General features: G+C 43.5%; 1 protein-coding gene across 1 annotated transcript in view; it reads right to left on the bottom strand.

Annotated features, from left to right (window-relative positions):
- Positions 1-24,458, bottom strand: part of PCNX2 (pecanex 2) — an 809,726-nt gene that overhangs the window by 182,326 nt on the left and 602,942 nt on the right. Inside the window, exon 26 of the mRNA XM_063917734.1 lies at positions 19,741-19,994. Coding sequence (XP_063773804.1) covers positions 19,741-19,994 — 254 coding nt within the window. The remainder of the gene's footprint in view (positions 1-19,740; positions 19,995-24,458) is intronic.

Here is a 24,458-nt window from a genome sequence, read left to right on the forward strand (position 1 = left end):
CTACGTTTGCCATTAATCCAGTGTCCTGTCCATCTTTAGTCCAAAGTGACTCTGGTATCTGAGATGTCATTTCTTCTACTTGGGAGGGAGTCCTATTTGTCATAATGGTATGTGACATTAATTTTGACGGGGAGTCTAACATGTCTCGCACTTCCTGAGCGTGATTCTCAGGTATGTCCAAGAATACACCTTCAGGAGTACAATAAATGACGCACCCCATTTTACACAGTAAGTCTCTTCCCAGGAGATTAGTCGGTGCCGATGCAGCCAGCAAAAAGGAATGCTTGGTATGTAAAGGCCCTACTGTAATCTCGGCTGGTTTGCTAACAGGGTAGTGCTGGACTACTCCCGTTACCCCTATGGCTGGAATTGTCTTACCAGTGGTTCTCATGCCCACTGTCGAATTTATCACTGATTTGGCCGCCCCTGTGTCTACAAGAAAGTTTAATGATTTACCAGCTACATTGATTGCAATTTCTGGTTCACTTCCAAGGCTTGCAATCAATTTTACTGGCTGCAGATTACAGGTATGGCCACACCCCTATTGGGTATGGTGACCTCCCTGAATCCCGCTGGCAGCAACTACTTGTGATGGAGTTAATTGGGAGCTACCAGAGGCTTGCCAGTCTCTGTTCGGGGGATATCTTTTTGTTTCCCCTGTATGTGGCTCATAACTCCGTTTCTGCGGACCCTGATCCCAATGTCGTGTGTCGTGTCGTTGTCTAGGGGGTTGGTATGAGTTTCGTGAATTCTTCACTCTACAATCTCGTGCCATGTGTCCCTGTTTATGACAAGAATAACAAGTAACCACATTTGACTTACCCACAGGGTTTGGTGATATAAACAAAGGCTGCCTTGTGGTCAGGGCCTGTATACTTACTGCCATTAACTTATCACCTTGTTGTTCCCTGTGTCTGGTGATGTTCCTATCGTGATCAATAGCAGCCTCTCTCAAAGTAGCCACAGACAGACCTCGCCAACATGGTTGTGTGGTCTGTACCCTAGTCTTCAATGACTCTTTTAAACCATCCATCAGTACCGATACTGCTACTTCTCGATGGTTTATGTTTGTTTTAATGTCCTCTATGCCTGTGTATTTTGCCATTTCTGATAATGCTCTGTGAAAATACTCTGCAGCTGTTTCTGACTCCTTCTGTTTAATGGAGAATATTTTGTTCCATTTAACCACGGCTGGGAAATACTCCTTTAACTGTAAACTTATTCTTTTTACATTGTCTTTGTTGTATACTTCTGTAAGAGGTACATCCTGATCTAATCCACAGTCAGCTAAAAATTGAGCTGCGTCGACATTGGAGGGTAAACATGCTCTCAGCAATATCTGCCAGTCTTTATTGTTGGGCTCTACAGTGTTACCTAGGTCTCTGATGTATTTTTGGCTGGCTACTAAGTCTTTTCTAGGGTCAGGGAATTCCGACACTATGGTCCTTAATTCCATTCGGGAAAATGGGCTGTACATGGCAATGTTCCTAACAGGAGTGACTCCTGAGGTGTCTGTTTTCCCATTTGGAACTACTATTACCTTAACAGGATTAACTCTAACAACCTCATTCTGTGTAGATTCTACAGGCTGTGGTGAAATAGTTTCAGCATAGTGTATGGTGCCGTACTTACCCGTTGATACGACCTCACCTATCCCTCCGCTAGGGGCCTTTGTTACTAATCTCGGGGGTGGAGCTGTGCCTACTGTGGTCTCTGCTATGGTGGCTGCTAGAGAGAGCGCTGAAATTGTTGCCGATTCGTCCTCTTGATCACACTCCTGAGGAAAGTTCAAAACAGGGTACAACTTGCACGGGTTAATACTTTTATTGGTTAATTGGTTAACATTATCTTTAACATTTACACAGTTGCTAAGTGTTTGTTTGTTACACCTTAATGCGTCATTCTCCGCAACCAATTTTTCTCCCGATATATATGGTGGCGGTGGGGCCGTGGCTATCAGTTTTCTGATCGAGCCAGATCCCGCCGCCTGAGCCAATCCTCTCTGTATGTCACCCTCCTGTTGCCACAACTGTAAATAATCGTAATGTTTGATTCGTCTCTTGGCTGATTTAATGAGACATATCCTTCTCCTTAAATTCGTTAACACTTCTGTGCTGAAGCTACCTACTCTTGGGAATTTCTCCCCGTCATGTACCGTCATTCTCTCCCATTCATCACATAAAGCTTCTGTGTGACTTCCGTATTTCTCACACATTACGTACCTTGCCGACCCGACTGGTCGGTTCACTTAATCAACCCGAACCGAGGTTGATCGCCCCCTACCTGAACAAGTGGCCCCCATAGTTCGAAGGTGTTGCTTTATTCAGCCAACCCTTACGCAAACCAAAATGTTCAAAATAGGCTGACGGTGGCGGTTTACCGAGTACCCCACTCACTCGCCCACGCCGACCAATACGACCTGATCACACTGATATAGTGCTGGCCCACTCGACCCAGGGCCCCTGCGACCTGAACCTCTATTTACTGGAACCTGCGAGGGTGATCCGAAGAACACTTACTCTTTCCAGTAACTATTGGTTGTTGGATAGTTCCTGAGTGAGCAGCGAACCTCCCTTAAAATAAAAAAATTACACAAATCACGTTAGAATGTACAAATAGCGTTTATGACCTTCGTACACAAATAGTACCGGTCAGGTTTACTAATGTACACAATTACGTGCGGTACAATCGTTCAGCACATAAGCAACTAATCTTATGTACGGAGCGACCAGTGGAATCGAAAATTACGGCTGCGAATTCCTTCAGCCAGAGCTTGTATGGCCTATATGGGTGTTGCACCAACCCTTTCTTGGTGTTGTGCCTGTGGACTGTATAGCGGACTTCTTTGTCTGCTGTACCTGAACCTGCTGGTCTGCTATGACCTCCTGGTCTGTTACAGTATGACCTCCTGGTCTGCTACACTCTAATGCTCAAATTGTATGTTTTAACCAGTGATGCCTCCCTAGCCACCATGTACGTCACTTACACGCATGTACCTCACGAGAACTCGACTTTTCTTGTGGTTCAACCTCAAAAATTGTAAAAACAAACACTCACTCACCACATATACACTTTTGTTTCTATTTCTATTTCTGCGCAGAAATTTCTCTTTAGACCAGATGTGTTACAAATTAGGAGAAGGATCTGTTAATTTAAATTTCGAATGTTAAAATAGATTTGCGCGATTTATCGCCTTGCGTTATTTACCACGTTGCGCTATTTATCGCGTTGAAAAAAAATGAACACTTGTGATTTGAGTTACGTGGGCGTACCCGTACGCTCCGTTGCGTAATATACGCTGCGTGCGTCGGCCCTTGGGTTGCGTACGCAAGTCTCAGTCCTTTGTTAGAGACACGTGTACGCAAAGCAAAGATCCACCGTAACACAATTTATACGTTTATCAATGTAGATGATCCTTTATCATCTACCGCGCACCACACTGACTTCGCCTTGTCTCTCAGGCACAGCTGTGTTTGTCTATACTTTAACTATATTACCTTTTACTCTTAAACTATGAAATAGCGGCAAATCTCTCTTAGCACGTTTATCAACTATAAAACTGGCAAACAGGAGAGTGATATACGAAAATACACAAATGAAAAAAAAAGAAATGCAGATATATATGTGTGCGTGCGTGTGTACGCAAGACAGAAAAATAAACAGTTTTAAAAGAGACTAGCGTGTTGTTCTTACCTCCGGTTCCCGGATTCCTTCAGCACCCTTTACTAAGAGAAGCAGACGCTTATCCAAACAGCACTACGAGGAATATGATCTCCCGCCCTTTGCTGCTGGATAATGTCTGCTGAAATTACCTAGTGCAGATATGTGAAGGACAGGACGAGCCCGCAATTGATAAAGCTAAATATTTATCTTATATAATACCCTTTATGAGGTCTAAGAACACTGTACGCTATCTACGTATGAAGTACCGTAAGGGTACGCACGTTGCGTAACAATCGCTTAGCCGTAGTCGAGACGCTCAAGCGTCACGTTCGCTCACGGCCAAGAGATCACGGGCAGGCACGCTATTGGCTGCTGACTAACTTAATGATTCGCTATAGCGTAGCGGACGCTCGGGACCACGAGGAGATCACCAGCGGCGCTGACGCTCACAATGTTAAACCTTTGTATCTAAACCATAAACAGTGTATTGTGCAGTAAAACCTTAGTGTAATGATAGAGTGTAAATGCAACACAGTATAACCTTATTACCTTTAAAGCTGTTCTAGCGTCACCGACGCTCTGAGAATACTTAACACTATAAGAAATACACAGATACCGTGCTCAGGGTCCAACGCCTAATATATATATTATGAATGATATACTTGCAAAAGAATTAATACAAATACAAATCATACACTACAATATAACATAGACTACCTAACCAGATAACTACACAGAAAATACAATACAATTACTATTTAAGGGAAAATAAGAGAGAAAGAGGAGAAGAGAGAGAGAGAGAGAAATTGGCCCACAATAACAAGAAGATCAATATAGTTGCGGAGAAACACTTACGCACAAGGGGAAACGATCGCATGCGCCTCGATATCCAGCTCCCGATTATCAGCAATGAGAACCGTTGAAGAGAGTGAACTGGATATGGTCGGCCTGCCTATTTATGCCCCACACACAATACAATTCAATGGTCCCTACAATCTCATTGTTCATTGGACACAGGAATTTGGCTTCGCATTATAACAAAAGGTCATAGGTTGATTCATACAGGTGGGCTGTGACTGCTTCCAACTGTTCAGGTGGGTGGGATACTGGGTTTCCCGCCGCATGACTAAATAAGAACAAATAATAGTAAATGGACATAATCTTCTTATGTCCATAACTATTCGCACGAGCGATTAATCCGCTCCAAACCAACACCGGAATATTGCTATTTAAATACTCTTCCGATGGGTACCAAACACCACTGTATGACCCCTGTTAGACCCTTCGTACAATACAAAGAGGGATCTCTCTGTTCAGGAACATGCTATGTTAACTAAACTTTCAGAATCTATCAAAGGGACCATGATCTACAAAATACATTATATAGTGAAAATATGTAATGATTGAGTCGCACGCTACGATCACATAAACTCTACCATAAATACGCATACCGTGCGCCTGCGGGTGCCCGCGACTGTGAGTATGCGCACGTACGGGAGAGCGTACGCATGCGCAGCACGGACCTGTGTGAGGTGCAAATATGGTAGTGTGCATAGAGATATTTTTCTGACTTTGACAACATTAATACAATTTTGTTGTCGAGGGCTTTCATTAACTTAATAGCGCCACGGGTTCAGCGCTGTTAAGTTAATGGAAATCCTTGACAACAAAATAGCGACTGTCAGTGTCTAGTAGTGTAGTGTTTAGTTGTGTGTTTCTCACAGTTGGTTTCTGATCCTATACAACATTACATTGTGTAGCATAGGATCAGATGTGTATACTTTTGTATGTGTATGTACTATAGTTGGACTTAAATGGGCAGTGTGGAGGACAGGGCAATGGTTGCACTGGGTTAACAGCTGAGAGTGCTTGCATTCCCCTATTCCTCTCCCCCCTCCTGCTGCTATCCACACAAGCTAGCAGCAGCCCTTGCACCTGTGATCTGTGTCCTGCGCAGGCGAGCCCCTGGTCCTTCGCCGAGTGCAGAAGCGGCGGTAGAGAGGAGGGCACCAGCGGCGGAAGAGAGGAGGGCACCAGCGGCGGTAGGGAGGAAGGCACCAGCGGCGGTAGAGAGGAGGACACCAGCGGCGATAGAGAGGAAGGCACCAGCGGCGGTAGAACCAGCGGCCGTAAAGAGGCGCCAGCGGCAGTAGAGAGAACGGCTCCAAAGGGCACCAGCGGCAGTAGAGAGAACGGCTCCAAAGGGCACCAGCGGCAGTAGAGAGGAGGGCTCCGGGACTCACAGCTCCCCTCCCGCTGATTCCGGGCTGACACGGGCAGCCAGCAGCTTCCCGCTCCACCGCTGCTGATCCTAACAGGAAAGTAGGTGCCCACTGCCCAATCACATTGGTCATAGCGACAGGGGCGTGCAATTATATGGGATGAAAGCACGCCCCTGTCAAAGAGGCACTCATAACAGTGCCGCTTCAGCTCCTTTTTTTAATGGGCTTTTACTGCCCAGTTCGTGGCCCCATCTCCCTGGGATAAAGCCTTTTCACATTGACAGCTGGAGGCACCGACAGCGGTGCCTCCCAAACACATTTAAAACTATTATTTTACACAGTAAAAATTATTAAAATAATATAAAGCCTAAAGAATATACTTATGACACAGAATATGTGTCATAAGTATCTTCTTTGTATTATTTTAATGATTATGACCTGCCTCCCCTGACTGCACGTCCCTGACCCCATTTATTATAAAAGTGAAGAACATTTCTTTCAATACCAGGTAAAGTAGACAGATGTTCAAAATACATTGTGCGATTAAGTGTCAAGAGTAAGTCATGAAGACTGGGAGGATACCTTTTGATCTAGTTAGTGAGGATCAATTTTTTTGTAATACAGGTTGAGTATCCCATATCCATATATTCCGAAATACGAATATTCCGAAATACGGACTTTTTTGAGTGAGAGTGAAATAGTGAAACCTTTGTTTTTTGATGTCTCAATGTACACAAACTGTGTTTAATACACAGACAAGAATTTTTGTGGTCACAAACTTTGCGCTACTAGCAGCCCGTAACCCAAATGGTAATGAAGTGTCACCAACACTTAACAATACAATGGAACAAAGAATTTTTACCATACAGGTCAAGGCGCTTGAATATAGGATAAACCACGATCTATGTGGATTTCATTGGTCCAGAATAGGCTTAAAACAATAGAAAAAACACTATCATAGTGTAGAATGTAAAATCAATGTACATATGATCTCAATAAATTTAAACTCGTACCACAACTTGTGGTCTACTTAATAGTAGACATAGATCGCATTTTTTGTCAGGGGGCGGATCTGCAAAATGATGATCCCCAATCTTTCGTCCCTCCTTCCTTATAAATGGCAATCTTTCCCGGATTGGCGTATTCACGATATAAAATTGGAAAGAAACTCCAAATAGTGTAACACCATTTAATAAAACATAGAATAAAACACTGCGGAAGATAGTGGACTCTCACCAGATGTTAAAGGTTAACAAGCATGTAATGATCTAGGCGTCCCCAAGAACCCGCATGCAAGCAGATGAGTACTCCACGTATCCTCCCGTCTCCACCACCAACGCGTTTCAATAATACTGGATTATCTTTTTCAAGGTATGGGAGACATTGATATAGAGGAGGTATTTATACCCCTCTTAATAGGATTAAAACATAATTAATAAGTAATACCTAATACCAGACACAGATCAACTAGCATCTAACGTTTCCTATCCCTAACACTAAACTCCAGTCCGGTGGTAGTCCATATCCTTCAGATATCTTCTATTTTGCTCTTCCATACTCCCGTTTTCCCGGGAGAAGCAGTGTCCGCATTGGCCGTATTCTTCACTTCCGGCGGAAGGAGGTCAGCGTCCTGTTCTCAACAGGTTTCCGTTCTATAGTTCCCCACTTCCGGCGGAACGAGAGCGTCTTTCGTTTCCTGTCCTTGAAGGATAACACGAGTCTCCTTGGCAACAGCAGTTTCCGGTTTTGAAGCGGAAGTGTCTTGCGTCTCAACAGCGGCTTTTGCGTGTCATATTGTCCGTGTATTCCGGGTGTCAAGGGTGTTATTTGATATAGGCAAAAAAACAAAGTAAAGCAATAAGTAAAACACAAATTGATACAGAAATAAATGGAGAATGTTATGATCCATATTAATGCTTCAAACATCTACCATTTTTACAGAAACCATTTCATTTCGAAATCTTTATTTAGACCGGTTGGTTGAGACGCAATAAATGGAGAATGTTATGATCCATATTAATGCTTCAAACATCTACCATTTTTACAGAAACCATTTCATTTCGAAATCTTTATTTAGACCGCTGTTGAGACGCAAGACACTTCCGCTTCAAAACCGGAAACTGCTGTTGCCAAGGAGACTCGTGTTATCCTTCAAGGACAGGAAACGAAAGACGCTCTCGTTCCGCCGGAAGTGGGGAACTATATAACGGAAACCTGTTGAGAACAGGACGCTGACCTCCTTCCGCCGGAAGTGAAGAATACGGCCAATGCGGACACTGCTTCTCCCGGGAAAACGGGAGTATGGAAGAGCAAAATAGAAGATATCTGAAGGATATGGACTACCACCGGACTGGAGTTTAGTGTTAGGGATAGGAAACGTTAGATGCTAGTTGATCTGTGTCTGGTATTAGGTATTACTTATTAATTATGTTTTAATCCTATTAAGAGGGGTATAAATACCTCCTCTATATCAATGTCTCCCATACCTTGAAAAAGATAATCCAGTATTATCGAAACGCGTTGGTGGTGGAGACGGGAGGATACGTGGAGTACTCATCTGCTTGCATGCGGGTTCTTGGGGACGCCTAGATCATTACATGCTTGTTAACCTTTAACATCTGGTGAGAGTCCACTATCTTCCGCAGTGTTTTATTCTATGTTTTATTAAATGGTGTTACACTATTTGGAGTTTCTTTCCAATTTTATATCGTGAATACGCCAATCCGGGAAAGATTGCCATTTATAAGGAAGGAGGGACGAAAGATTGGGGATCATCATTTTGCAGATCCGCCCCCTGACAAAAAATGCGATCTATGTCTACTATTAAGTAGACCACAAGTTGTGGTACGAGTTTAAATTTATTGAGATCATATGTACATTGATTTTACATTCTACACTATGATAGTGTTTTTTCTATTGTTTTAAGCCTATTCTGGACCAATGAAATCCACATAGATCGTGGTTTATCCTATATTCAAGCGCCTTGACCTGTATGGTAAAAATTTGTTCCATTGTGTTTAATACACAAAGTTATTAAAAATATTGTATTAAATGACCTTCAGGCTGTGTTTATAAGGTGTATATGAAACATAAATGAATTGTGTGAATGTAGACACACTTTGTTTAATGCACAAAGTTATAAAAAATATTGGCTAAAATGACCTTCAGGCTGTGTGTATAAGGTGTATATGTAATATAAATGCATTCTGTGCTTAGATTTAGGTCCCATCACCATAATATCTCACTATGGTATGCAATTATTCCAAAATACGGAAAAATCCCATATCCAAAGTACCTCTGGTCCCAAGCATTTTGGATAAGGGAGACTCAACCTGTAGTACATATAGCAGAGGGGTGAGATTATTATGGTCCAGAAACAATCCCCCACTCCCGAAACTGAAGTCCCTGAAGTGTTTAGGATGTTAAGTTTGAATGTGGTGGTAACCATAACACCTTGTTCCAAAAATTTCGTATTTTTGGTCATTGTCACCAAATATGATACAACAAGGCATTGGGGAATTTGCACTTAGGGCAACATCCAGTTTCAGTGGATACCATATATTTCCTCTGACCAGGTGATATGTAGGCCCGATGTAAGACTTTTATATGAATCTCCTGTAATTGAGCTGTGTGAAGGGCCTTCAAAATATTTGGTAGGTCACCTCAAAGGTCCTTAGAGGAAATGGTCATAGACATATCAGAGGACCAGTTGTGGAGTACAGGGGACCACCATTTATCTAGCTTCGAAGGGATTAAGTCCCAATATAACATGTTTGTCTTGAAGGGCCTCATAGAGATCAGAAACATTAAAGGTGTAAGAGGATCAATGGCCAAAGATGTATCAAATGGGATAGGCAATGATTGCATAAAATGTCAAACCTGGAGATATATATAAAATTCTGTTTTATGCAAGCAATGTTTAAGTTCCAACTCCCTAAAGGATAAAACAGATCCACCCGGGTCAAATACATCGCAAATAGTAATGATGCCTTTATCTTTCCAGAGGGAAAATTTAGCATTGTCTCGGGAGGGCAAAATACATGGATTACCACAAATTGTAATGAAGTTAGAGTGTAAGCGGTTTCTACGTAAGACTTTGTTTACAGCCCACCAAGCGTAGGTATGTGTCCCAGAACAGTATGTAAAAGCAAAGAGACAGTGGGAGAGCAGATTCAGGAGAATGAAGCAGGGCCTTTAATTCATAAGGAGAGATCAGTGCCTGTTCAATATGATAATTAGTATAGGTCGACCTAGATAAAAGCCAAATCAGAGATATAGCAAAAAAGCCACAGCTCGAGAAAAGGCCAAAATATCAGGAACAGACAGGCCGCCATCCTCACGTCGGAGCTTCAGCTTATGCAGCACTATACAAGATTTCTTTGCCTTCCAAAGAAATGTCATAAATAATTTGTCACACAGCAGTAGATCAGATTTAGACAATTTCAGAGGTACCATTTGCATTATATAAGATATCTTAGGAAAGATTATGCTTTTTAGAATAGCTACATTTCCAAGCAAGGACAGCGGCAAGGAAGACCAGAAAGTGAGAAGCTGGGCAATCTTAGAAATCACTGGATGCACATTAGCTGATTATAAGGCAGATAAATGAGCAGGTATGAAGATGACAATATATTTTAGTTTGGTAGAATTAAATTGAAATTGGGAAAGAACTGGAGAAGTAGAGAGGGAGTAGGCAGGAGTAGTAAGACGAAGGAGTTCAGATTTGGTAGCGTTAACACGGTAGCCAGCAAAAGATCCAAAAGAGGATATGGTCAGCATTATAAGGGGGACGGATAACAGCAGTTGGGAAAGAAACAGGAGCATGTCATTGGCAAACAAAGCAACTTTAAGGTTATGAGTGGCTATTTTAATTCCTTTAAATAGGGAGGGTTCAATGGCAATGGTGAAGAGTAGAAGAGAGAGGGGGCATTCCTGTCTGGTACCTCTATAGAGCAGAACAGGATCAGATAAAAATCCATTGCACAGGACGCGGGAATTGGAGGAGGTATAAATAGTCTGCAGCAAAGTAATCAGACACCCCGGAAACCCAAATCTCAATAAAGTAGTATATAAATGGTCCCATGTTGCAAGGTCGAAAGCCTTTTCGGCATCTAAGAAGCGAACAAAATTCGGACCCGGGACTTCCACAGTACCTAACCAATGTGCTGCAGCAATAATTTTACGAATGTTGCTGGTGGAGTGACGTCCCAAATTAACCCCGTTTGATTTGGGTGTATTATGGTGGGGAGGAGTATTTTAAGCCTATCTGCTAAAATTTTCGTAAAAAGCTTATAGTCAACATTTAGGAGCGAAATTGGCGTATAGGAACCTGGTAAGGGTTTAATCGAATAAGTGCGTCAATGAAATACTGAGGCACTGTATGGGAAGATAAAATGCTATTGAACACTGACGTAACCAGTCTGGGGGCTAAAATTCTGTAGAATTCTCCAGAAAAACCATCTGGACCAGTAGATTTCAGTGTTTTTAGGGCTTTAACAGCAAATTTAACTTCTTGTATAGTAATAGAACAGATAGAGACCGTCACGTCAGCGTCCAATGTAGGTAGTGTGAGATTAGAATTGTTTGGCGGCCTCATCAATGTTAGGTTGGGCATAAATCTCAGAATAAAAGTGATGTAGAACTTTCCTTGGATTTCGAAGTTAAAGAATTATCAGGGCGGCGTAGAGAAAAAAAGAAGAAATTAAAGAAGAATTAAAGAAGAGGGTTTAGAGCCTTTAAGGAGATTAGACAATAAACGTCCCTTTATGTTGCCAAACCTTTGATACCTGTTATGCTTAAGGAAAGTATGTTTATCCCCTAGGGTAGACATAACAGTGTCAAACTTAAGTTTAGAATCACAATATAGCCGCTTAGAGGTAATGAGAAGGGCATCATTTAAAGTTCTGGTAGGCCTCAGTCAGCTGTGCCTGGACAAGTTTAAATTTGGAAGCAAATTCCTTCTTTCTACGAGAGACATAATCAATTATGCGGCCCCAAAGGACAGCTTTTGCATCCTGCCAAAACAGTAAAGGGTTAGTTTGTGCAGAATCAATATTATCCAATCTGAAAACCTCCCAAAAGGATTCAAGTTTATTGTGAAAGCCTAAAAAAGAAGAAAAATTAGTGGAGAAACGCTAAAGTTTAAAAGAGCCTAAATCTAGCGTAGAAGAAATTAGAGATCAGACAGACACATAGGTTCAATAACTGAGTCAATAATATGGGGAATCAACATATCCGATAACAATAAAAAATCTATTATGGATAAGGTACAATGCGCAGCTGAGAGAGAGGTAAACTTGTCTGTGGGATAGAAGGCCCTCCAGATAGTGCGTAAGAGTTGTTCTGCTATATTCCCAATTTTGGCGGAGCCTTGTAACGAGAAACCGAGTTGATATCCATATACCTGGATGTAATAATATTGAAGTTTCCCCAAAATATTATAGGTGAGGAAATATAAGGGTACAATTTTGACATTGGGGAACGAAAACATAGCTTAGAATAAGAGTTTGGTGCATAAACAGTACATAACACATAGCGTACATCAGAAATAGTTACATCAGCTATGATGAATCTACCTTCAGGGTCAATGCAGGTTGAAACAACATCCAGCTGGAAAGTGCGCTTTGCCAAAATTATTGGAATAATAGGGGCAGCAGCCGCCACCCTCAACCCAGCGTATTTAATTTTGCTGATTCAGGGAGAAGCAAGTGACAAATCCAGCTGGAGTTTGTTTAAATAAAGAAGAAGTTTTTTTACATTTTATTGGAGAATGAATGCCACCAACATTCCACAAACCTATTTTATAAGAGGTCATGGTACAATTAAGAAAATGAATAAATGCAAAACCAGACCCACGGCCAGCCAGTGAGTCATAGAAATCAGAGGTAATTCGGACAGTGTGAGCAAGAAACCGGTTTTGTCATAAGTGGAAAGGGGAGGGGGGAGGGAGAAACAGTAGGAGGGGAGGATGGGGGGACGATAAGATGGACAAACAATAAACAAACACGCATAAAGAGGTATCAGGAGGATCCCTCAGTACAATAATAAGAAATCGAACTTCACGGGTATCAAAGATATAAGCAGTAGTGAATAAGGAGTAGACATGCACATAGCCCTAAACCGCTGTTGCTATATAGACCATTACATAACAATATCATTTAGTAGGTACCAGAATCAGAACAAATTATGTAAATTAAAATATGATTTATGACCCAATGTGATCTTAACCAGTTAAGAGTGTATGTATGTATATATATATATATATATATATATGTATATATTATCGTAATGTATAACTTAAATAGGTTTGAATGTATTAGTCTTATGTTTTGAGAATTTTTAGTAGCACATATATATTTGTGTTTTGCTGCATGATTATGGATTATAATGTAAGAGACAGGTTTTCTCTGTGTAAGCCATATAGCCAGAATACACAATACATTGAGCATCACACAAATTCATCCCTTCCATGCCATTATTCATATCTGTATTAATCGAAGGATTAACGTCTGATCTGTGCTATACCAAGTACAATTTAGATTGAGCACATTATGCCCGACTAAATCATAAAGTTTATATGCATGGAATATGATATTTAGGTATATGTATACTGTATACCTGATTCACAGCAAATAAATAATTAGAACTTGGTGGATAAAGTCAATAGGTCACCTCGCTTGGACCTCATAATGTGCAAACAGATACTGGTACGCACAGGGTGTGTTGGAATTCATAGTTAAGATCCCAATCAAAGCTCAAAATGCCTTTGGCAATTATAAAACTAGCTGGTCAATTGTCCAGGTATAGGTCAGATCATGGGTCATAAAACAGTATATTAAATTAACTTCTACAAGAAGAGATCACATTTATTGATAAACATGGTCTGAACCACTTCAGGCAAACTTGTCAGCACATCAGAATTTTGGATGAAGGGACATTCTAAATTGTACAATACTCTCCTTGCTGTAGGCAGAGTGGGCGAAGTTGGGCATGTCACGTTTTATGGCACCATGCCTGCTTGAGCAGAACAATCCGACTAGGAGCAGAGCATGTTTATGACACCGTGGAATGTAAATGGAAAACCTATAATGATCTATTCCATTGGAAACTATGGGGATATACTAGTATGAATTGGTAAAATATAGGATAAAAGTAGCAGACCTGTTAGCTAGAGAGTTAGAAGGAGAGAAGGAAGGAAAGACGTCCAGAGGGAACAGGATCCTAAGACGGTAGCTATGAATTATGCCCTCACATATTCTTGCAAGTGTACAGTATGTGTATTAATTGTTTAAGTTTGTAAAACTGTTGTGTTTTTATGTATGTACCATGGTTAAGGAATCATAGATAAATTATAAGATTTATTACTATTGTGTTATCTTATCTTGTATTTTGTATCACCTATAATAAATGTACTAGACAAAATAGAGCTGGTGTTGCAAGTCTTGAACTCATTTTCGGAATCACTAAAGTTATACATGAAATCTGCATATATTATATAAGGCTCTGCAAGTTGGGACAATTGACTTGTAGTCATAAAGTATAGAATTTATATGTTCAATGAGCCAGGATTATATATCTCTGTAAAGTATATTTAGACTTTGCCTGGAAATATTTACTGGACAGTAGAGATATAGCTCCTTAAATCTGAGCCAATCACATGTATATGAATCGGAACGTCATCGCATAACTTATTGTGTGATTGGACCAATACTAACATCGCCCCTTTTGTTATGAGCCCACCTCTTTGTAAGGCTATTATAATATATTTGCAGATATAAAATACATAAACCATTATATCAATATATGATATAATACATATACATTATATAAGATTCCATAAATCTACACCGCTGCATTATATTCAAAGAAATTAAGTAATTATGTGGACACATATAACATTTTAAAGAGAGGCACATGAAAAACAGACATAGGCAAACCTCCAACGATGAAAGAATATGGCGTAGATCCCAGCAAAGAATTGGCCAAAAAACATAGAACTCTGCTTTCAGTGCTTTGAGACCAGAGCGACTAGAAGTTTTGCAGCAATCCTTAAATCAACTGCAAAACCTTCTGACTAAAATCTTACTCATCTTGCCAGAAGTCGTTGAGAGTACATCTATCTCTAAAGAGACTCTTGTTCACAGTATGGTGACAAGAGAATCCTCTGGTTTAATTGAAGAGAAAAGGTTTAAAAGTTTTCTGCGGCCCAGGCTCTCAGAAGAGGAGCGTCTGCGTCACAGAAACTTAAACTTATGCCTATATTGTGGGGGTTTAGGCCACTATCTACAGACCTGTGAGTTGCGCAAGCCAAAGTGTGGTGACAAGTCTTGCCCTCTGGCCAAGTTGAGTCAGGATACAAGACCTACTCCTGTCTCTACTGTGGCAGAGGTACTTGTCACACAACCCACACTAAAAAGCTCTCTGTCCTATAATTGGGGTCCTTGGGCAAGGGAGCCCCATTATAGATTCAGGAGTCAAAAGAGAATGTTTCTCTCCTCTCTTGAGGTTCCTGTTGAAGCAGAGTTGCAAGCCCCTGGAGTGGTGCCCGATGCCCAGGTTCCTGGAGTGGTGCTCGATGCCCAGGTTCCTGGAGTGGTGCCCGATGCCCAGGTTCCTGGAGTGGTGCCTGTTGCCCAGGGTCCTGGAGTGGTGCCCGTTGCCCAGGGTCCTGGAGTGGTGCCCGTTGCCCAGGGTCCTGGAGTGGTGCCCGTTGCCCAGGGTCCTGGAGTGGTGCCCGTTGCCCAGGGTCCTTGTGTGGTACCCAATGCCCAGAGTGCTGGAGCGGTACCCGATGCCCAGAGTGCTGGAGCGGTACCCAATGCCCAGATCTGGAGCGGTACCCGATGCCCAGATCTGGAGCGGTACCCGATGCCCAGAGTGCTGGAACGGTACACGATGCTCTAGCTTATAGAGGGACATCAAATATTATAGCTCAGGTTTCCATACCAGAAGGGGTCTCAGAAGCTGTTACCCCAGGTAGGGACTTGAAAAGCGCAACCCCAGAAAGGGTATCTAAAACCATAGTTCTAGAAGGGAACTCGAGAAGCAAAACCCCAGAAGGGATCTTTGAAGTAATATCCCCAAGTGGGGTCTCAAGAGACGCAGCCTCAAAGAAGGGTCTAGAGGTCGCTTCCCCAGGAAAGAACTTAAGAGGCATAGCATTTGTGGAGGTTCTGAAGGTTATAGCTTCAGCAAAAGTCCCGGAAGTCATAGTCCCGGGAGAAGTTTCGATAATTATCGACTCAGAGAGGGAGGCCAATGGCTCAGTCCCAGTGAGGGAAGCCGATGGCTCAGTCCCAGTGAGGGAGGCCGATGGCTCGGTCCCAGTGGGGGAGGCCGACGGCTCGGTCCCAGTAAAAGAATCCGAGGTGCTGACCCCAGCGGGGTTCCCGGAGGCCACTGCCCCAGCGGGGTTCCCGGAGGCCACTGCCCCAGCGGGGTTCCCAGAGGCCACTGCCCCAGCGGGGTTCCCAGAGGCCACTGCCCCAGCGGGGTTCCCGGTGGCCACTGCCCTGGGTGGGGTTCAGAAAGTCACTGCCCCGGGTGGGGTTCAGAAAGTCACTGCCCCGGGTGGGGTTCAGAAAGTCACTGCCCCGGGTGGGGTTCAGAAAGTCACTGCCCCGGGTGGGGTTCAGAAAGTCACTGCCCCAGGTGGGGTTCAGAAAGTCTCAGCCTCGAGTAGGGTCAATAGTGACCAGGTCCTAGCAAAACACTCAAGTCAGTCAGATGGGAATGAAGCAGATCCTGACTCTGTTGATATCTCAACATCTATAATCTTTGATGGGGACTTAGTCCAATTTCTGGCGCTTTACAAACACTATTACATCATTATGTTGTCTAGACCATTTCTGGGCATCACTTCAGAGAACCTTGTGCTCTATCTGATTTATTCTTTTAGAGGAGAGCCTTTTGAGTGGGCGACCAGCCTAATGAATGCTGAAGATCCTATTCTTCAGGATCCCCCAGCATTCAGTGATGCAGTTATTAAAAGATATGGTTCCAAAGAAATTGGTTCAGGTTCCTCTAGGTCACTCATCTTATCTGCTGAGACTTCACCGTATACTGTAGACTCGGTACAAGAGTCTCAGCCTGTTGTTTTGACTGCAGGATGTGCTTTTCTGTCTTCTTCTAATAGTAGTACTTTGCCTGAAAGTTCAGCTCCCAAGGGTAAGAGACCTATCTCTGATTTGAACGCAGCCTTGCTGGGTGGTACCATCAGTTCAGACAATGTTTGGGGAATTACCTTGGTCAGACCTAAAGAGCTTTGTAAAAAGAAGAAGAAGAAGAAGAAGAAGAAGAAGAAGAAGAAGAAGAAGAAGAAATAATTTTTGACTCTTGCCTTGATAAAAAAAAAAAAAGATTTTTTCCCCCTTGTCTTGTGTCCAGTGGCCACCGTCAAGGGGAGGGCACTGTTACAAGCTGTTGTTACAGCTTGTTTCTGTTTTCTTGTCTGTTAGACCAGTGTGTCAGGTTTTTTTTTTTGTATCCCTTGTGTTGGATAGTCTGAATTTTGGGGTCCTTTGAACCCTCCTCAAGGGGGGGGGTAATGTTATGAGCCACGGCTGTGGCTCATTTCCATTTTGCATTTTGGTTATGTATTTTATGTTATACCTCTGTTTATGTTCCCCGTGGGTGTCATGGGGTGCTCGGATCTCACCCTTAAGGAGAGGATACTGTTATGAACCACAGGTAGTGGTTTATTCCTATTTTATGTTTATAAGTTGTCTTGCAGGCCAGGATTTCCCGTTGCTCTGTTTAAGAATACTCTTGTTTGCTGCCGGTGGTGAGTCTGGGTAATTGCAGCTTGTTCCCATGTGTTCAGCCTCACCTGGCTGCTAATTGCATCTTGTCAGTTTGGAGTCATGCAACAGGGCAGCTGCATGACATAATTAATTATGCCTCTCTGTTATATGCTGGCTGAGTGCAATTCACAGACGCTGGTGAAATTTCTAGGTTTCCAGTCTGCTTGAGTTCTGAGCTTGTTCCTGCCAGTTCCTGAGCTCCTGTCTAGCAGTGTCTGTCGAGCTGCTTCCTGTGTCGATTCCTGTGTCAGTCCCTGTGTTGATTCCTGTGTCTGATCCCGTGTCCTGCCGTGAAGTGTTCCTGTCCAGAAGTCCTGTGGCTTTGCCTATGCCTGGTCGAGTTTCTGGCTTCTTGGTGTCCACCGGTCTGTCGTTTGGGATTCTGCCTGTCCTCCAGTTCTGAGAGTCTGTGTCGGCAGCGTAGAGGGTTCCTGTCCGTTTGCCAGTATTTGTACCGGTTCCGTGAGTAGCGGCTCTGCCGCATCCGTCGGCCTAGGCCGCTGTATTCCTTGGTTATATCTGTCACTGGTGTTTTGCAGAGGGTTCTGCTTATGCTGTCACCGCCGATACACAAAAGTATTGTGTCGGCGTGTGGACAGCATTTCCTTTGTTGATCTTTTCCTTTGGCGGCAAGCCGCACATACATTTAGTTTTAGGCTAGTCAGTAGCCCCTGGCTTTGGTTGTTTCAGTTAGAGGGCCCCTTGTTATTACCCTGTCTCAGTTCACTCTTTGTCTCTCCTTAAGACTTGAGGGGGCATCGGAGTTGGGCAGACTTAATCCGCCCTTCAAACGCGGCTGCCATGGGCCCAAGAAACCATAGTCTCGCAAGAGTGAATTGACAGCACGGGTAAAACAACGGAGGTAGGGTGCCAGGGGCTATTCCCATTCCGTTTCCCTTTCCCAGCATTACGTCCTGGTGCTCTGGACTCTCTTTATAACATCTTCCTTGTTTTGAGCACCAGGAACCTAACAATTGTTTAAGCTTTTCTATACATTTCATTTTCTCCACTAGGTATATGTCCTGACAAGAAAAACCTGGAAGGAGGAGTGTCTCTAATGGCTTTAAAGATACTATACAAATGAAGAACTTCTCTATTACCATAGAGATTTATAGCAAATGGTTTAATTATCTGTTGGCAATAGACTATATGCAATTTATCTTATTTCATGTCATACCTTGGATCAATCATCTTATATGGGAGTGAAGAGATTTATAAGGAAGTTAAGTGAAATGATTTTTGGTATAAGGCCATTTGTGTTTTCTAGCAACTGAGCATCATTTCAGTGCCACAGCCAACCTAGGAATTGTGTTTTTACATCTATCCAGTGACTTTCTAATCTATAGTTATTTCAAAATCATGTGAGCTGGGAATTGTGGTATCCACACCAAAAGACAATTTTCGAAGAAAATACTTATTTGTTAATTATACTGACTTATAATTGTCAGTTAAACTCTCAGAACAGATGTGGTATATTTTGTCAACATTCATAATGTCGACATGAGAATGCTGACAAGATCGTAATGTCGATATGGCTGGCATGCTGATATTAATCACTGATGAAATTTTGACATGATTAAAATGTCAAAAAATGTCCATGGTGATCTAATGGTGACTTACCTGGTCTGGCGGCTCAAGCAGTGTCTTCTGGGTGCGGCAGTGATGTCAGGATGACTTTTGGCGGATCCTGTGGTGCTTCCAGCGGGGAGTATTGCTAACCGCTGATCCTAATCCCTAACGCTTCCCTCACATAGTCTAACACTAAACCTCCGCTGCTGGTTCATGCAGAATGTCAACATATCACATGTCCACCATGTGTACATGGCGGCATTCTGCAGATGCTGCCATGTTCAATGTCAGCATTTCAACAATGTCGTCATTGTGATGTGGACAATATGAACATCAAGAATATGACTACATCTCCTGAGAATCAAGATACAGTAAATCATTACAGTCAGATCATGCATTTTGGAAACATGCACAATATAATTACAATCTCACATCATTGTTTTTCTATAACAAAATACAAATTAGATGAAAAGTTCATACTGTACCTTCACATAATATTTGATGAGAATTTTCCGCAGATCAAATACCTGCAAAAGGCTTTCAGCATTACTATAAATGACGCTATATCCTTCAAGTATATATTGGGCTCTTGCTACTTCCCATGTCAGCCATCTCAGGTTAAAAGCCGAATTACATGACAGGATATGTGGCAAATGGCCAGTTTGAAAGCAGCAGCATCCTTCATTGTCCTCATCACCTTCAGTTATTGCTTCCACTTCTCTTTGATGACAATACGTTCCTTTAGTTAAAAAAAACAAACTCAATTTTTTTTCTTTTTCCTTCCCATGCATTACAATACATTGCTGTAATGCTGACAAATACACCACCTGCCTACCCACACAGAACACACATTATACCTATTGTGTTTATTAAAAGTAAAAAACGAATTAAATATCAACCCCTCCTTATTTTTTTTTTTCCATTTCACAAATACCTTTCCATACAGCAGCTTTCTAATAGGGAGCATGACCCTTCCACTGTACCAATTTCTCACAACACTTATCCTGTGACTTTATTTATTTTTTAAAACAATCCAGAAACACTATGCACGGTCTAAAGGGGGGTACACACGTAGAGATGTGTGCTTAAATTCTAAGCAATCTGACTAGATTGCTTAGAAATTAAGCACAAATCGCTCCGTGTCTAGGTGTGCCGGTGACAGCGATGCGTGGCCCCGCGTGTCGCTATCGCCGGTTCTAGATTGGCCTGCATGCAGGCTCAATCTAGTCAGCTCGCTCATGTCACCATTTTCCCCCCTCGCTCAGCAGACATCACGCTGTGTGCTGAGTGTCCTGAGATGTGTGCTGAGCAGTCTGTGCTAGATCGCTCAGCACACATCTCTGGGAGAAATCTCCCCATGTGTACCCCCCTTAGATGTCAGAGGCAAGCATAAACGACATATCAAACTCCTGCGTCAGAAGCAGCGAGGTTCTGGTGGTAGCCATTACCCTCATCTAGACCAGGGGCATATCAAGAGAGGAGGTGACTCGTGTGCAGTCTTCATACGGTCCACCTCCCCTCCTCTCTGTCCGTCAGCACTGCTCTGCTCTTAGTGCTAGTAGATGCTGGCGCTGTGGCAGAGTCTTCTGCGCATGCACAGGTCTTTGGGGAAATAGTGCAGCACTCATTTCCCCGTTGATTTCCCTACTGCACATGTGCAAAATGCCGGTCAGATGGGCACAATGCCATTTCCCAGTTATTTTGCAGCACTGCGGCTTCCAACACTGTGCTCTGGAGAGGTAAATATAGAAGAAATGAGAGCAGGGTGTGCGGAGTGGGCCTCCCTGGAACCAGGGGCCAGTGTGCACCCATTATTGATACACCATTGAGCCAGCCCTCATCCACCTGCAAGTGATAATACCGGTAAATCCTTTTCTCGTAGTCCGTAGAGGATGCTGGGATTCCATTTAGTACAATGGAGTATAGATGGGTCCACTAGGAGCCACTGGGACTTTAAGAGTTTAATAGTGTGGGCTGGCCCCTCTCTCTATGCCCCTCCTAGCAGACTCAGTCTAGAAACTGTGCCCGAGGAGACGGACATACTTCGAGAGAAGGAAATACACAGATAGTGGTGAGATTCACACCAGCTCACACATAACAAAAGGACAGCCAAGCTAACCAACTTAAAACGATTCAGCAACGACTGAACCAACAATACTTAACCAAGTAACAATGCAGGAATACGAAGCACTGGGCGGGTGCCCAGCATTCTCTACGGACTACGAGAAAAGGATTTACCTGTAGGTATATAAAATCCTATTTTCTCTTACGTCCTAGAGGATGCTGGGGTTCCATTTAGTACCATGGGGATGTAGCAAAGCTGGGAGGGAGAGTGCTGAGGTTCCTGCAGAACAGACTGACCAAACTTTATATCCTCTGAGGCCAAAGTATCGAACTTGTAGAACTTAGCAAACGTGTTCGACCCTGACCAAGTAGCTGCTCGTCAAAGCTGAATAGCCGAGACACCCCGGGCAGCCGCCCAGGAAGAACCCACTTTACAGGTAGAGTGGGCCAGAACAGATTTTGGAATCAGAAATCCTGCCGTAGAATAAGCATGCTGGATAGTAAGCCTGATCCAGAGTGAAATTGTCTGCTTAGAAGCAGGACACCCAACCTTGTTGGGATCATAAAGAACAAATAGTGTGTCCGACTTCCTGTGACGAATATTTTTCTTCACATAAATTTTTAAAGCCCACACAACATCCAAGGACTTTGAGGTAATCGAGGTGTCAGTAGCCACTGGCACCACAATAGGTTGCTTGATATGAAAATCCGACACAACCTTTGTAAGAAATTTCTGACGCGTTCTGAGCTCAGCTCTATCCTCATCGTAAATATAGTAGCGGCTCTTGTGCGACACAGTCCCCAATTCTGACACACGTCTTGCAGATGCCAATGCCAACAGTGTGACAGCCTTCCAAGTAAGAAATTTTATGTCCACCTTCTGTAAAAGTTCGAACCAATCCGATTGCAGGAACTGCAGCACCACATTAAGATCCCAAGGTGCCGTAGGATGCACAAAGGGTGGTTGGATGTGCAGAACCCCTTTCAAGAATGTCTGAACCTCAGGGAGAACAGCCAATTGTTTCTGGAAGAAAATGGACAAGGCCGAAATCTGGACCTTTATGGGACCCAAACGTAGGCCCACATCCACACCTGCTTGCAGAAAGAGGAGAAAACGTCCTAGTTGAAACTCCACTATAGGAAACTTCTTGGATTCACACCAAGACACATACTTTTTCCAAATCCGATGGTAATGTTTAGACGTTACTCCCTTCCTAGCTTGGATCAGAGTAGGAATGACTTCATTCGGAATGCCTTTCTGAGCTAAGATCTGGCGTTCAACCCCCATGCCGTCAAACATAGCCGTGGTAAGACTTGATAAGTGAATGGCTCCTCCTGTAGAAGGTCCTTGCAAAGAGGCCTCGGATCCTCCAGCAGTAATTCCAGAAGATCCGCGTACCAAGCCCTTCTTGGCCAGTCCGGAGCAATGAGGATCGCCTGAACTCTTGTTCTTTTTATTAGTTTGAGAATCCTTGGGATGAGTGGAAGTGGAGAGAACACATACACTGACCGGAACACCCATGGAGTTACCAGGGCGTCCACCGCCACTGCTTGTAGGTCTCTCGACCAGGAACAGTACCTCCCGAAGCTTCTTATTGAGGCGAGAGGCCATCATGTCTATCTGAGGTACACCCCATCGGCTGGTTACCTCTGCGAATACCTCCGGGTGGAGGCCCCATTTTCCCTGGATGGAGATTGTGTCTGCTGAGGAAATCCGCTTCTGAGTTGTCCACTCCTGGAATGAAGATCACCGACAGCGCCACTGCTTGCCTTTCTGTCCAGAGAATTCTTGTTACCTCTGACATTGCAGCTCTGTTCTTCGTTCTGCCCTGCCTGTTTATGTAAGGCATTGCTGTGATGTTGTTCGCCTGAACCTGAATGACTTGATCTTGAAGAAGATGCAATGCCTGTAGAAGGCCGTTGTATATGGCCCTTAGCTCCAGAATGTTTATTGGAAGTATGTATTCCAGACTTGGCCACTTTCCTTGGAAGTTTACCCCCTGGGTGACTGCTCCCCAACCTTTTAGACTGGCATCCGTGGTTAGAAGGATCCAATTCTGAATCCCGAACCTGCGGCCCTCAAGTAGGTGAGAAGTGTGCAGCCACCAGAGGAGTGAAATTCTGGCTTTTGGCGACAGGCGTATCCACCGGTGCATGTGAAGATGTGATCCTGACCACTTGTCCAGGAGATCCAGCTGAAAGAACCTTGCATGGAATCTTCCGTATTGCAGAGCCTCGTAGGAGGCTACCATCTTCCCCAGAAGGCAAATGCACTGATGAACCAAAACCTGAGCTGGCTTCAGGACATCCCAGACCATTGATTGGATCACCAACGCTTTCTCCACTGGTGTCGAGTATCATCCCCAGGAAGGGTAGTCTCCTTGTCGGCTCAAAATGTGACTTTGGAAGGTTCAGGATCCACCCATGATCCTGGAGTATTTGAGTTGAGAGAGCAATACTCTGCAACAGCCTCTCCCTGGAAGATGCCTTTATCAGTAGATCGTCCAGATATGGAATTATGTTCACTCCCTGCTTGCGGAGGAGCATCATCTCTGCCATAACCTTGGTGAACGCCCTCGGAGCTGTGGAGACGCCTGTAGTGCAAACCTTAGATAGGCCTGGTGAGGCGGCCAGATCGGAATGTGAAGGTATGCATCCTTGATATCCAGGGATACTAGGAATTCCTCCTTCTCCAGACCTGAGATCACCGCTCTCAGAGACTCCATCTTGAATTTGAATACCCTCAAGTAGGGGTTCAATGACTTTAGGTTCAATATTGGTCTTACCGAACCGTCCGGTTTCGGTGCCACAAACAGGTTTGAGTAATAACCCTTGTTTTTTATGTGAGGTGGAACTGGAACAATGACATTTGTTTGTACCAATTTTTGAATGGCTTCCTGCAGGATTGCACTTTCTGTCAGCGAAGCTGGTAAGCCTGATTTGAAGAATCTGTACCTCTGGGCAACAATATCTTTTACCCAGGGGTCTAGGCATGATGACGCCCAGATGTGAAATCTTTTAGTCTCGCTCCCACCTGCCCGATCTCAAGGCTGGGAGGTCCACCGTCATGCTGAAGATTTTGAGGAAGCAGAACCTGGTTTCTGTTCCTGGGAACCTGTTGATGCAGATTTTCTGGATT

The sequence above is a fragment of the Pseudophryne corroboree genome, chromosome 4 (assembly GCF_028390025.1).
Source record: "Pseudophryne corroboree isolate aPseCor3 chromosome 4, aPseCor3.hap2, whole genome shotgun sequence".
In the NCBI taxonomy this organism is placed as follows: Eukaryota; Metazoa; Chordata; class Amphibia; order Anura; family Myobatrachidae; genus Pseudophryne; species Pseudophryne corroboree.